This window comes from Ptychodera flava, chromosome 22, assembly GCF_041260155.1.
Source record: "Ptychodera flava strain L36383 chromosome 22, AS_Pfla_20210202, whole genome shotgun sequence".
NCBI classification, from domain to species: Eukaryota; Metazoa; Hemichordata; class Enteropneusta; family Ptychoderidae; genus Ptychodera; species Ptychodera flava.
In genome coordinates this window covers 4417475-4433546 of record NC_091949.1, presented here as the reverse complement: position 1 = coordinate 4433546, position 16072 = coordinate 4417475, and the positions used below count along the sequence as shown (strand labels likewise).

At 36.4% G+C, this 16072-nt stretch overlaps 1 protein-coding gene across 1 annotated transcript; it reads right to left on the bottom strand.

Moving 5' to 3' along the window:
• Positions 1-11680: 11680 nt before the first annotated feature.
• Positions 11681-13714, bottom strand: LOC139123319 (plasminogen-like). The gene is made up of 3 exons (XM_070689474.1): positions 13573-13714; positions 12410-12467; positions 11681-11958 (listed from the first exon to the last, which is right to left on the bottom strand). Exons 1-3 carry the CDS (start codon positions 13669-13671, stop codon positions 11681-11683), a joined length of 435 nt encoding a protein of 144 aa, XP_070545575.1. The 5' UTR covers positions 13672-13714.
• Between the last annotated feature and the right edge of the window lie 2358 nt (positions 13715-16072).

Below are 16072 nucleotides of genomic sequence, written 5' to 3'. Positions count from 1 at the left end.
ATGTAAAAATACAGCTATCGTGTATTTAAAAAAACATTTGGTAATGTGCATTAATAGACTCAGATGTATCGACAGTGGTGTTTTGTGAGTGTTATTTTACTATCGTATTTATTCTACAGATATGTTCTTCTATCACCGTATTCTTCACAAGTATATTTCCATCAATAGCTAAACATAATGCAAGCTATAGTTGGTTTATTAGTTTAATACTTCATAGTGTGCATAAATTGGCTTCCATGTATTGCACAGTGATATTTTGTGCCATTCCACTATAATAATCATCCTACGTACGCGCACTTCAAATTACCATATTTTATGAAATGCTTTTATTTTAATTGTCAAACATATAAATGTAAAGGTACATATAGTCCTGTATTTAAAACATAAATAAGTATTTTCATCCATAGACTCTAACATATGAGGCAGTGATATTTTTGGGGGTAGTTTAATATCACATTCGTTCCGCAGATACCACTTCAATCACCATATTCTAGTCAAGTGTATACTTATCAATAGTCAAACATAATGCAAGAATGTAGCTAGTCTATTATTAAAAAATAATAATTTTAAATTGGGCACCCATTTCCCTCGATGTATTGCGCAGTGATATTTTGGGGTAATTCCAATATCATATTAGTTTCGCGTACCAAGTAGCGTATGCTATTAAGCATTTTTACTCCAATAGTCAACTATACATAATCTAAAGAAATGACAAGTTTTGTCTTTGACAATGTATTTGAGAACTGGAACGTACTGACTCCGTTGAGCAGAGGGCAGTTATATCTTTGGGAGTAATTCAAATATCATATTGGTCAAAATATTTGCTCTTCTAATAACCATATCCTATACATCACTATCATTGTCAAAAATATATACATGTAACGATAGAGCTAGTCTTGTATTTATAATATATTGAGGACTTTGCATCCATAGACTCCAATGTATAGGGCAGCGATACTATTGAGTGTAATTTTATTATCATATCAGATATGCTCTTCCTATCGCAATGTTCTGTTCAAGTACATTTTTTATAAATAGGCAAACATAATGAAAACACATGTCTAGTCTTGTGTTAACAACAATAAAGTAGGCGCCCATTGACATCAATGTATTGCGCAGTAATATTTTGGTATTATTCCAATGTCCTATTAGTTCAACATATAAGCATCTCGAATTACCATACTCTATTCAAGTACTTTTACTTCAACAGTCAGATGTACATACAGCAGCAGTCAGCGAAGCTGAAAATAGCGTATACATGACGTTTACTTTTTGTATATCGAACTCAAGTTTTGTTGATTGAATTGTAGACAAAAGAACCAAATCATTTGAGTGTTTGAATAGACCTCAAAAGGGAAGAGCTAAATTTCTAGCTGATTATAGAGACTGACGTTATTTAAGACAGCACTGGCTAGACAAACGATAATACAATGAATGGCCATGGATGCGACAAATGCCACTCTGTTTTTTATGGATACACATGGACATACAGTGGAGTGTCATTTAGACGTCTGTCTCTTTCAAATATAAGTTTTAATTCTAAGAAAATGCATGCCTTTAAACTTTTACACTTCATAAACGTTGAAATTTTTCATTTTCTGTACAATTTTTAATGTTTTGTACAATTTTATGCTGATATTCTTGATCACGACGAGATAGCCGAAACACTCATCGCCACTTATCTGTTGATTTATCCCATTTAACGAAGCCAAAAAGTTTGTCTTACAAAGGAAAACGTTGCCAGCTTTACAAAGGGTTGTAAATGAGAGCTTACTATCGGCACCATGTGTCCAAGATTGAGATAGTATTGCCATGCATAACCGTAGTCCATATACAACTCTCTTGTTCAAACAAATTATTTGTCCTATATACATAATAACCAAATCATTTATAAAAGAAATTGTGTCATTGTAAGTTACTGACAATTTGCTGCAGACCAAAACTGATTTTTTTTGTATACATGCTATCTTTATCACAGTACAGAGTCTCCCAAGGTTCATGAAAATCAGTGCAGATGATTTCAATTCGCCAAACACAATGTCTGCATACAACGCAAAGTTTGGTATAATGCTAACAGTAGTGATCCCATGTAAAGGGAGTTACTTCCATAAACTAATTATCGAGTAGTGGATTTAAAGTATGGAAGCTGTATCTTTTTGTCTCAATCTTGAACACAGGATGCCAATTGTAAAACTCTCATTTACAACCCTTTGTAGGGTCTGATTGTCTCTATACAAGCAGCATTTTTTACTGCATTAAGCACGCTTATTCAACGGTTGAGTAGCCAGGTCTGATCATTAAAACTTGCATATGACAGAATAATAACTAGAATTAGATAGACTCTACGTACTGTCCGACACAATGTCGTAATAGCTACTTCACATCATTCCATGAACTGTTTATTCATGTGTCTAACAGGAAGACTAATCGGTATCTGTCTGTATTCAGTGAGTTGATATATAACCGGCAGCAATATGTCCGGATATCATCAACATGACAAGTATTTCGGCACTTCTATTCTTTGTTCTATCCAAACATTGAAATGAGCAAGTTCTTCTCATCTGCAATGTTATCTACGAAATGTGTGTGCGCTGCACAAAAAAGTAAACGTAACATACCGACAAATGTAAAGCTTCGCTGACGGTTACTGTTGCTTTACAACTAAAGATGTGGCTAATGGTGTATTTCAATATATTTCAGTTCGAAACCAATAGACCCCCATGCTTATAGGGCAGTAATCTCTATCTATAGTTATCTATACGGCAGGTATCTTTTTGGTGTAGTTCCAAAATCATATTAAAAATATTTGCACTTCTTTTTTATTCTATCCAAGCACTTCTACATCTATAATCAACCATATATAAATGTCAAAATATACCTAGTCTTGTATTTAAAATGTATCTGAGATTTGACACTTAGGGACTCCAATTAATGTCTTTAGGGTGGTTAAATCTCTGGTGTAATTCAATATCATATTGGTCAAAATATTTTCACTTGTAATAGCCATATTCTAGAACGTCAATCAATCTCAAGGTCGAACATGCAAACATGTAAATATGGAGCTAGTCTTGTATTTGTAAGAAATTTGAGAATTTATGTATAGGCTAGTGATATTATTGAGTGTAATGTTACTGTCGTATCCGTTCTTCAGATATGCTCTCCCTACTAGCCATATCCTGATTGTTTATTTTAACAATGATCAACGCATATAAAAACATTTTAAGTTTGCACCCATTGACTGCACAGTATGGTGTTGTGAAATTTTGCTATAATTCCAATATCATATTAGTTCTACATTTAAGTATTTCTAATTACCATATTCTATTCAAGCACTTTTACTTAAATAGTCATAGATAGATAGATAGATAGATAGATAGATAGATAGATAGATAGATAATAGATAGATAGATAGATAGATAGATAGATAGAAAAATAGATAGATAGATAGATAGATAGATAGATAGATAGATAGATAGATAGATAGATAGATAGATAGATAGATATGGCACGTCTTGTTTTGCTTTAAACATATTTGAGAACTGCACTTACGGTCTGCATGTGTATCTTTGGGTGTTATAACCTTATCATATTGGTCAAAACATTTTCACATCTAATAATTATATTCTACGACGTAAATAAACCTCAAGGTCAAACTTGTAATCATGTAAAGATAGAACTAGCCATGTATTTAAAATGTGGTTGAGACTTTGCATCTGTACACTCCTATGTATAGGGGAGTAATATTATTGAGTGTAATTTTTATATCATATTCGTTCTGCAGACATGCTCTTCTAATCCCATATTCTAGTCAAGTACATTTTTATTAATAGCCAAACGAAATGCAAACGCATAGCTAGTCTAACGCTTAAAAACATTTTAAAGACTCATTGACTTTAATGTATTGAGCAGTGATATTTTGATGTAATTCCATATCGTATTAGTTTTGCACATAAGCACTTCTCAATACTATTTTCTTTACAAGCAGTTTGCATCAATATTCAACCGTATATAAATAATGTCAAGATATGGTAAGTTTTGTATTTTTAAAACGTTTTTAAGATTTGGCACTTACGGATTCCTATGTATTTAGTTAAGTTCTCTTTGGGTGTAATTCCAATATCATATTGGTCAAAGTATTTGCACGTGTAATAACTATATCGAACGAACATGAATGTTAACAGCCAAACGTAAATAAATGCAAAAGTATACAGTGGCTAGATATGGTGAAACATAATACTTTGTGAGAGACTTGCATAGAGTCCAGTGACGTGAAGTGTCCCTGTTTTGGCTAGAAATGTCTCTGATTTGGGAAGGAAATGTTTCCCGTTGATAAAGCAGTGTTGGCTGAAAAGGTTAATGAATCAGGAGAAAGGAACATATTATCAATTTAAACACAATGTCTTAGCAGATGGAATATTTTGTTGGGGTAAAATAAACAGTGATAGGAAGCAATGTTGCGAGGCATAACTCTTAGAAGGAATGTAGTTTGAGTATCTTCAGTAAGACAATGTTCGAACGTGACGTCAACAACACAACTCAATAAAGTAAAATTCCAATTTTACATTTACATTTCAGTACTTCTCATCACCATATGCCACTGGGCTTCATCTCTGCGAATTTTCCTTCGATATATTAATTCACAGGAATAGTTTGCTTTGCGGGGGAAAGTGGGTCGAGGGACTATTGGAAAACTTGTTTCATAATCTACTCTAGAGACTCCTGTGTATGGTGAAGTGAAACGCATAAGTGTAATTCCAAAATTGATTTTTTTTCATTCTCCGGGCTCTCTCTCTCTCTCTCTCTCTCTCTCTCTCTCTCTCTCTCTCTCTCTCTCTTCTCTCTCTCTCTCTCTGTACGCTTGTATTTTCCAAATCAAGTGCACAACAGTAATCAATAGCTGACTAATATAAACGGCAGTACTGTAACAGAATCTTTCTGAGGTGAGATTTTAAGAATTTTAACAATCGTCGAAATAAACCGAATGTCTTATACTTAGAGTGAAATGTTTTTCCCAAGAAATAACATTGTAAAGTGTCAAGACATCTTGTCGAGACACGAGACATCTTACTGTCATTAATGTCCTGTCAAGTCTATCACCTGTAGTGTTTGCGTATTTGAATTATTGATGAGACCCAACCAACATGTCATTGATAACCAGGGTATAGTCATTTACCCATTCATTAACTGAAGTGGCGTCGTTTTTGGAGCGACTTATTAACATTGGCAACTAAAGTTACTGTACAAGATGTAAGGCGATTCTGGTCATTACAATACAAGTCTAGTTCAGAATTACACAAAGTCAGGGAGACATCATGTATAAAACATTCTGAAAAGCAGCAACTTGGTTTCATCATTCAAATTTCCTGTAGCTTTATTTTGATTTAAAGCCGATGACAACTTTGAAAATGCCATAATCCCACTTACAAAATTTGTTTGATTAAAATATTAGAAATCAGTAATGACTGATCAACAAGGACACATTTCGGACTTCCTGAACAGAAAGTTGTGAAAAGCAAGGTACAGTGAATAAGAATATGGCGATGTTTGTTCTTTAATAGTATCCAAATCCACATGGGTACCCGTTGCCATTTCACTGGACCCACACTTGAAACGTTTAAAAATTACTTTTCAGACTTGATTGGAGTTTGCCTTGGTCACCCACGCGCCTTTGCTTCCGAGCCCGACTTTTTGGCTGCGTCGCTTATTAAAGGTTAGAGGTTGCAATCATAGTAAAATTAGGTCAACTATGCAATAGCGAGTGGTTCAGTTGACTACGAGTAAGTCTCCGTAAAGCTGAGACTAACTCATGCACAGTAACAGTTTTGAAAGTTTAACAGAGCTGTTGAGTTGCAGACGCTTACTAGAATGGCAAACTCAACTAAGAAAAGTTAGTCGCGCATGCTCTGACAAGTTCCTATAATACTCCCTTTGAGGGCGCCCTCTGGTTCTCTGCAATCGGCACTGTCATTTGCACCGTAAGTAGCAAAGGCAAAGGACAGAAGTTGTCTCTGTTCTCATGTTTTACCAGAAATATTTTCATGAAACAAGCCACGAGCAAATCATGCATCACTCTGTACGACTTCAATATACGGAGATATGTTAACATTGCAACACATTTCTTTAAAAATTAGAAACGTCCTACCGGAATGTTATGACTTCTGATCTTTTTACATAGATGTCTACATTTCAGATTGGTTCTAATGCTAAACACTGAGTTAGTGCCTGAAACAAATGCATCAACACATTGCGACGTATCGACATGTTCAGTATCAGTTCCACATGCTGAGGTAGTTTTATACCCAAGGGCAATGCAGATTAACGAAGTTGCTAAGAATGTACAATGTACATGTACGAATGCCTGGTTAGAAAACATATCTTTTATAATCTTGAGTGTTCCTTTAATTTCCAAGAAGATCAGTGGTAATATACTATACTAAAAAATGTAAAACAAACCCACTTGACTTTTAAACAGAACATAGTGTAAAACTATTTTAGCTTTGAAAAAGTTGAGGGCTTATATCCAACCATATATACAGAGAAAATTCGTAAACGAAAATATAAATTATTACAGTCTATGAATAATGCTGAAAATCGTGTGGTGAGGGATGAGTGAATGAAATCTATCTTAAAACAAATATTTCTAACATTGGGAAAACGAGCACAAGCGCGGGCTTGAAATATGTCCCAACGCGAAAAATGCTAAGCGTCCAGAACTCCGATCAGGGATGGGCATGGGTAAGTTTTGGCACCAATATACCAAATAAGCACAAGATCAAAGCGAGTTTGCAAATTATACGACCATACCACCGCACCGTAAGTGAGCCATTTCTCGCGTTCTCTGTACACATACCTCTCCAAGTGTCATTGTCACGAAAGTCATTTACTTACGTTGCCTATCAACATTTGAAGGACTAGGAACTAAGTCAGCAAAGACTTTGTCGAATTTCGTCAAAGTTTGATCATTTCTGATGAGAGCATGTTTACGGTGCAATTAAGGCTGAAGTACAGTTTACTCAAAGTTAATTAATCTGTCAGTGCAATTTTTGTTGTCCAACACCATTAATTTTTGACAATAGATAGCTGATATTACGGTAGACCGTAAAGTGCTGGATTATTTAAACATTATCTTATCATAATGCAGTTCACACACTCAGGACATTTAAGTCAGCTCCTTATCGTTTCAGCATGTCAAAAATATTAGTAGTTATAGAATTGGTCATGCAACCTGGAACAACATGACATCATTTAAAAATGTACACCGAGGAAGAAAGAGAGGGGAAGGAGAGAGGGGAGAGATGTGCACGATATAGAGTAAGGCTCGAAATCAGCTTTATAGTTTATTCTGAAACATCTTTGTCTCATTCTCATTCTATGTATTGGCTGTACGTGGCCTGGCATCCTCAAGGCACTGTTGAAATGACTTGAATAACAAACATTAAAGTGAACCAGTGTCATCATTTTTATGGATATCTTCAGTTGGAAAGAGAGTATCTCAAACATAGAATAGTCTCAGACTCGAACAATATCTTACAGCACCAAGGATTCGATCTGAGAGTTTTGTACGAACGTTGGCACTGAGAAAACAATCGCTTAGTATGCCTGGACAGCCGGTAAAGTATGTGTAACATCTTACAGTAGAGGATGTTCGCTGATAGCCAGTATTCATAAATCAGAGCCGGCATTACTGTTGTATAATTGATACCCGTTACATACATTGTCGACATTTAGGGAAGCAAGCAACGCAAGCCAAAGAAAGTAGAGCGGGAAATGTATGTGTGCACAAACAGATGAACACATCTGAATTAACTATATACACAATATGACTTGAGGAAAGACACAAAGGGAACAGACAATCAAACAACCACAAAATAGTCCGTACGCAACGCAAACGAAGCACAATGTGACGCTCGAGTTTTGCTGCAGCAGAGTAAGACATGTGTCTTGTTTGGGCAAGAATCTTGCTTGGAGGTGAATCTTGCTTGGAGGTGGTTCTCATCTCTTGAATCTCGCAAAAGTTGTGACAATGTAAAGAATAATGACAACAAATACAGTCAAAATACTGTGGGACGTTTACACTGTGAAAGCCTGCTAAAAAACGACCCTATATATAATAAGGCGAGTTTAACATGTTTATAGGATAGTCATGATGTAATGTTGTCTTAATAATCTTAGTCCGATGGCCATTATCTTGAGAAGACCTAGGTTGGTACGCCTGATAAAAAAGACTTTGAGACCTGTAAGATGTTTTGAAAGAAGAAGAAATTGCAAAAACACACTTTGAAATTTTTGCTTTTCTTTATTTTAATCCATTGTCAATCATTTGACAACACATAATTTCATACATCACAAGAGAAACAATAGCAGTAATCTATTTTGAACAAACAGCGCAAGACAACTCATAACCATCAACGTAAGGGGCGCAAGGCAAACCACTGCCGGAAACGCACCTAGTTTCGACCGGGTAGATGAAAGCCCCATTGACTTTAGATGACGTACCGGTTAAGACGCCACCGGACACATCGACGCAAACATACTCAGATGATTGCTCGGTATACCTTGCTGACATAAGATAACCGTAGTACTCTCTGGTCCCAACCAATGGGACAATCGTTACGAGCAGGGTACATGATGTAACTGTTGCGATGCTCTTGAAGGCAAACAGCGCAAGGAACATCATGATAACGTTTAGATTTCAGTGGCCCGGAACTTCCACGATATTCAACGGTATAGAAAAATGCACGATCGGACTGGTGGCCACCATGAACAGCGCTGTTGTCATACTGGGCAACCTCGGGCAAACACAAATAATTGCCTCCTTCTCCTTTATGGTTGTATCGGGTTCCCGCCATTATACCTTAAAGATTATATATGCTATTTTATTAGTAGGGGCGGAGAAAATGAAATAGTAGCATATGAACCTTTCTAAGTGCCATGTCAAGATTTTCAACGTAGTAGGAGTTTAATGTAAAGGCCAAATTTCACTTTCACTCTGGAGAAGCAAACAGTTGAATGTATGAATTTATCAGAACAGAGACAAAAAGGCAAGTTATTTATCACACAATATTAAAAATTGAGGCTTGTGTAATGCGGATGACATTATAGTCGAAAGGAGTGTTCGCCTTTAGTGTCCTAGAGCATCAATTTTGTCTGTAGTAATGGATTTTACAAATACTTCATGCAGACAGCGTCGTGCAGATAATGCCACGTATTCATAAATACTATAAAATAAATATTAAATTTCGGGAAAAGAATGCATTGGATAATGTTTAGTTATGGACATTCAGACGTAACAGCTTCGTTTCATGATATACCGTGGAGCTATAACATTTGTGGACTGGACAATTATGAAATAACGGCTCGATTATATGGTTTCAAAACAATAAACGAGTTTTGCTCTGTCAAAAAAATATCATCCAAAATGAAAATATATCACAGTTTTATTTCCAATATTATCGCATACCTGTATAAACCAATGTTGTAACGCGGGACATGAACTGTGACCCCAGCGAGTGTAAACCACTCCAGATCCGCTTCTCTCTGTAAGAATTTTTACACAAGCGCTAATCTTTAGCATGTTTAGTGAGATAAAACGTTGGTTAACAGGTGAGCTTACTGAAGATACGCTCTTAGGAATAATAACCAGAAGGTCATTGAAATGCCACGAATTTGCAGCAGCTGTACTTGAGGTTACGGAAATGGACACCGTGTCACTTTTGGCTGCTTTAAAGTAGTACGTGCATCGAAAGTGAAAGACTTAAATTTTTGCTCGAACTTCCGTTACTGGAACTTTCAACCATTTTCATACCAAATCAGGAATAAACATCAGCGGTTACCGTGCACAGTTTGGTTCAACAGACGTTTACCGATATTTGAGACTCAAAATGGCTACAATACCTGTGTTAATTCAGAGGGGAAAAATAAAGTTTTCGATTTTCGAAAACTAAGACGCCTGTTTGTTTCTTCCTCTAAGAGCCTAAAGGAGCCGTACAAGTAGTAGATCAGACAAGACTTGTACAAATTAGACAATCTAAATATCTGTCCCCAAGGCGCATTTTATCGTGAAGATTGCCGTCACTTTTCTGTAAATTTTGAAATTTAACCTTTTCAATAGTTTAAATATATCGGGACTTCGATTTACCGTACAGTTTTTTAAAGGCTAAAGCGAGTAGAATATGAAAGCCCTTTGGCCTACCTACATTCTGCCGGGGCTACGTTTACTGGAAATTCACATAAATTCACATAAATTATCCTTATTTTTCTCCTGGTATAATGGTAAAATCGCAACATCGTCGAATAATTGTTGGTGTCAAACCGTTGACAAACTGTTTGAAATTATTTTAGAACATGCATGTCCCAGTGTTTGACCTGAATAGATTGAATTTGTATCTTTAAAGATCCATTAGCTGTAACTTTGGTCATTTTTTAAAAATTTCTTTGTTCTCTGTATCATCTGCAATTTCTTGTTTGAATCCCTGAACCATGGAGAAATTTCTAATATTTAGCTCATAAATGGACTCTATATGAGTATAATCTGCATTGTTATTGTTTATTGTTTGTATTCAGGTCCGGACTAGAATACATTTATCAGCAATAACAATAAATACTTCACATATACAGGCCGTGTTGGCAAGCAGGACACTGGGCATCGGTCACGATCGGATTATAGTAAAATTCTGTAGTTGATACATTGAAACAGAGTGGTGAAAATTAGTCAAAAGTTACAGCTAATGTCCCTTTAAAGAGGCACTCCCACTTGGTAACATTTTTAAAACACATTTTTTTTTTAATGCCAACGGTCGATATTTGACGTGGTGACTCCGCGCGGATCGCGAGATATCGATAAAAACATGTCATTTCCCTAGCGTATTTTTCACATCCCGAAGTTTTACGATCGTTTCTGGGTATGACCCGAAATCCCCCGAAAGTGTATTGTTGTGCTGATTGACGATATTCTAAGGAGTCCAAAAACGTTCGAATGACGCAATTAATTTACCTCCTACTGCTATGACTTTATATACATCATTATCAATGCCTTTACCTCTGGTGATTCTTTTTTAAAACTTCTCCTTAGATTTTGTCGTTTTCATTATTCTCAATCAGTTGTATTACATTTTAAAACAATACCACATAGATATCAGTTTTAACGTGTAAAATATTAGTGGCCTCTGATGACTACATTTTGTCGTCTGCCACTCAGTTACGCATGGTTCGATACATAGCGGCCGCCGCGTGTGGTATGCGCGCATACCAAGCGGCGACCACTATGCATGCTATGTATCAACCGCACGTATCTGTGCTAGTCACCTATGCGAATTTTGGAGGAATCAGCAAATTTTGTTTTTCGTTTTTTTTGCAGAGTCAGTAAGACTCTGCTTTCTCCCACGGGACATGACCGATTACCGACGCCAGTAGTACTGCTGTGGCGTACAGCAGCAACAGCGTAGACTCGTACTCCATAGCTTAGTTGACAATGGCCCCAGTGCCGAACGTTCTATGTTCGGAAGCTGAATTCAGATGGGCCACCGGAATTCAAACTTTAACTTTTTTGAGGACATGTTTTTATCGATATCTCGCGATCCGCTTGCAGTCGCCATGTCAAATATCGACCGTTGGCATTAAAAAAATGTGTTTTAAAAATGTTACCAAGTGGGAGTGCCTCTTTAAGATATAATAATCTTTGTTAATTCTCACCGTTAGAGCACTCAGAATTTGGCGTGCCGACGTCACAGTATTCCCAACGGACGGCCGGATCGACGGTATAACACCAGGGTCGTGGAGCACCATCCATGTTACGACAGAAGTTATGGTCACCAAGGCCTGCGTTGGGATAACGGTCTGGTGTGATGGTGTGATGATGTGGTGTCATAGAAGTCCACTTCTGACAAGTGCGCCCGCTGGAGGTCGTCGATACCATACCGCGATAATCTGAACCATCCTCTTCTGTGTAACACTCGCTTCCTTAACAGCAAGGAAACAATACAGTTCAGTCAAATGTAAAGCTTGATTCGATTAAAAGAATACCATTACACTACCAGATAATATTACGATTATACCTCTATTATACCCCTCTTTCGTAACATGCTAACAGCATTAAAATTTAATCGTTGAATGTTGCCATTCAGTATAGCGTAGCTTTTCTTTCTATCAGTTGGCTGTTTGTTTTTGCAACACTATAGTGTGGCCATTGCTGTCTTTCTTTGTTTGCATAAAAGTTTGCTTGATTAAATATTCTTTCAGGATGCTTTATTCATAAATTTTACAAATTTGTTCAAATATCCAAAGACAGAGGACAATTCAGCACACCATCGCAAAGAGACCAATTTCTCCAAGCAGATAATTCTGTCAATGTTGCGAATATGCATGAGAGTTAAAGTTCATTTGGATCTGCGAAGCATGTATTCGTACCTACCATCATTTGGTTCTGGCTCATGGCGACTCACCGAAGGTAAGTCTTCTCCATCCTTGGGCTTGAAAGTAGAAAACATTAGGACATCAAAAAGAGGGTCACTGAATAGTAATCAGTAATCAGTAATCAGTAACCAGTACATGACTGGTTATTTATTGTATTTCAAGGCCTCCGGCCCATATACATTACAACTCTCAACAAAAAGAAAGATGAAGTCATACATGGCTCTGGAATCAGCTATTTTACAAATTCTGATTTCTTTTGGAAAAAGCATAATAAACAAATTTACATAGATTAAATGCACTGTAAAATATCTGGCTGCTGAGTTCGCATAAGACTGTAAAACTTGTCGTAATTCACCTCAAAATGAAAATATGGAGGAAAATATTTTTGTCTCAGTTCTCTATAATAAGGGCAAATAAGAAGAAAATGATATTCATCTTCTACCTCTCTCAAGTTACAAAACTTACAGACTCTGTCAATTAAATCAATATTATGGTGCCTTCCTTCTTCTATTGCCAATAACAAAGTGGAACATCGGAAACGAGCAAATGCGTTAATGTATTTTCTGTTACAAGTTAAAGATAAATATTTCTCAGTTTCCAGTAAGCTTTTGAAACCTGAGTAAATACGAGGTCACTGAATAGATAGATAGATAGATAGATAGATAGATAGATAGATAGATAGATAGATAGATAACTAGCTAGATAGGGAGGTAGGTAGATAAATAGATAGATACACGCATGCATGAATGCATGCAACATATGTACATACATACATACATACATACATACATACATACATACATACATACATACATACATACATACATACATACATACATACACACATACATACATACATACATACATACATACATACATACATACAAAACAAATAAGAAATCGAAACAAACAAGGTCATTTTTCGACTTATCCTGCGAGTAAGATCATTAAAGATACCAATTAAAATTTTAATATTCTGTCGGAAACTTTGAACACTGAACACCGAATTAAACGATTAGTCGATAGACAATTTTGAGGTGAAGCATTTGACAAAAACTGATTCTCGGACCGGGAAAAATGGAATTTATCATCTTGTACGGATACGGGAAGTCGGCGTGTAAATGTCAATTTCACAATTCGAAGCGACAGGTGAATTCTTACCGCCGATCCACTCTTTGTCTCGTGTGTTTCATCTCTACAGTTAACGTAAGGCACACCACAAATGGCCGCTGCAATAATCATCACAATTGCCAGCTGCATGGTTTTCAGGTATGAGAGCGATGTAAGCTTAATACGAATCAGATCGATGATGTCGGCTCATTAAAAAACCCGACAACCGCGTTCGGATTTAAAGATTTGTCCACCCACGGCCTCACATGACATGAAGTGTCTTGTATTTACTTTCTTTAAAATTAGGTTCAGCCTAGATAAAATATCAAATAAAATATTGCACGTCGACAATTGGCCAAGTTTCGTCACTAGATTAAATAGGATCAGGCTGAAGGTTTAAAGTTTAATAACGTCATTACCTTCTTTACCATACCTTAAAATAGGTTACAACGTGTTACTATAGTAAGGACAGTATTCATACTTCGAAATCCTGTCAATTGACCTGGTGCTGTCATTTGAAAACAAATGATCTGCCTGAAAATGCAATGGGTAGGAGATAAAGGCATAGCTGGATGATCGCAAGAGTACCTTATGCGGCTAGATTAAGTAAAATCCCAAGATACGCATCGATCGAGACTGACATACTATAGAGATCGTATTAAAGTTTTAGTGGATTGTGGAAGATCTGATGTCAAGACAAGTTTTAGCAACAGAGATGGCGGTGAATGATCAGCCTTTAAAATGTCTAATAGAAAAAATGTATATCAAATCTCATGAGGTAATGTTAACATTTTCGAGAAGAAACTTTAATCAGACCAGAGAGAAGATTATGTGGTCAGGTGCCGTATTGTACACGACAGAAAACTCACTGAATTTGTATGAACGGAGTCAGTAGTAAATATTTTTCCCATACGTCGTCAGGAATTTCACAATATTGAGACTGAAAATCTTAACACGAAATCATTAACGAGTGGATACACCTTTGTAAACCTCGCCCCTTAAAAAATGAAAACGCCGTATTATGTACTCGCCTTGGCTACTTGTGTAGATAGTGAAAGCATTAACGTATTTTTTATAATGTCACGTAGTCTCTTGAAGTTAACATCTAGGTAAATCAATGGCACTCTTGTATCATAGGTGGATCTGTCCCGCTCTGCTGTTGTAAAAATGGACCGCTTAGACTTTTCACGTGGATAAATACACTCAAGTATGAAAGGTATCCAAGTCAAAAGATAATATTGAAATCAAAATACATGAACTGAGTCTATTGTTGTTGCACTCTCCTAAAATCGGTGTTCATCTTAGAGCAATCCTATCTTCCAAATTCAAGCGTGCAAGTATGTGACAAACGTGGTGGAGTTGTTGAGAAACGGCGAAGGAAGTAAATGCTCAGGTCACACAATGAAATGAACACGTCATTATTGACAGGTTCTCACTTTGTACGTGCTCGGTACTAACCCTAATTACATGTATGACGTAATTAATTTTAATAGCTGGTATGCGAGTGGGCCTTTTCTTGTCTGGTGACCTTGACTATCTCGTTTGATAAGTAGCCCCTCCCTCCATAACTTACAGTTCTTAGCTCGTCGAATGAAACAGTCATCCTTGATCATTGAACAAAATCATATTGTTGAAATTCAAAGTATAGATTTTGCCAGTCCTGTTGCACTATAATAAAAAATAACGTTTCTTAGTGGTTGACGCTCGCTCAAGTTTTATAATATATTTTTGCATTTTGATGTGTAGTTTACAGTCACTCTCCCCTATTGCTTTGCTGTGGGCCGTCATCCTTCAGTGTGGCTTCGCTCTCGATAGGCGAACCCCTATTTAACAAAAGTTCGGCCATTCTTATATTGAGCTTGTAAATAAAATAGTGGTCGAAGTGATGTATGGCCAAGGTAGTACATGTAACGACAATTTGAATTGTGAAGCCAATATGGCTTGTTTTCTATGGTAAAGTCGAAACTAAAGAGCGGGAAATGTTGGGAAGTGTCAGCCACACCGCGTTGTACTAATCAACAGGTTTTCCAAATTGAATTCTAGCATCGAAGAGATATTTCGTGGTCAATGTAGAAAAATGTTCATTCAGAGGGAATTTTGTCTTTTAAAAATGGTACATAAAATTTCCTTCAAATAAGTGTTGCCACAGAATGTTTTAAACTGTTAATCGTAATCGCATTAAATTGAATACTCAGTCGTAAATATCAGGATGCTGTTTTCATATTCTACGTATTATCTATGTCATATTATGTAACGACAGTAGTTGATAATGTCGCAGGATCATAAAGCTATCGAATCTCATTGATTCAAGGCTATTTTTTATCTGATTGAAAGTTCCTCGATTTCATAACTGTCACTGGGTAGAAAGGTGGCTAAATAGCGAAAAATTTTAAGGTGCTTTTGAAAAAAAGAACAGATGTTTATGCCTTCAATGTCCAATTTGTTAAAAGTAGAATCAACAACGCGATCATGACAAACGAAAATATTACAAGTACAATTTTCGATTCTTTGTCATATCAAGGGATATCTCCGACCTTAACGGAAAATCCTA

Coding starts and splice junctions, on each gene's coding strand:
- LOC139123319 (XM_070689474.1), bottom strand. CDS start 13,671: ATGCAGCTGGCAATTGTGATGATTATTGCAGCGGCCATTTGTGGTGTG. Junction 12,468..13,572: donor AGACAAAGAGTGGATCGGCG/GTAAGAATTCAC, acceptor TCTACTTTCAAG/CCCAAGGATGGAGAAGACTT. Junction 11,959..12,409: donor TGAGCCAGAACCAAATGATG/GTAGGTACGAAT, acceptor CTTGCTGTTAAG/GAAGCGAGTGTTACACAGAA.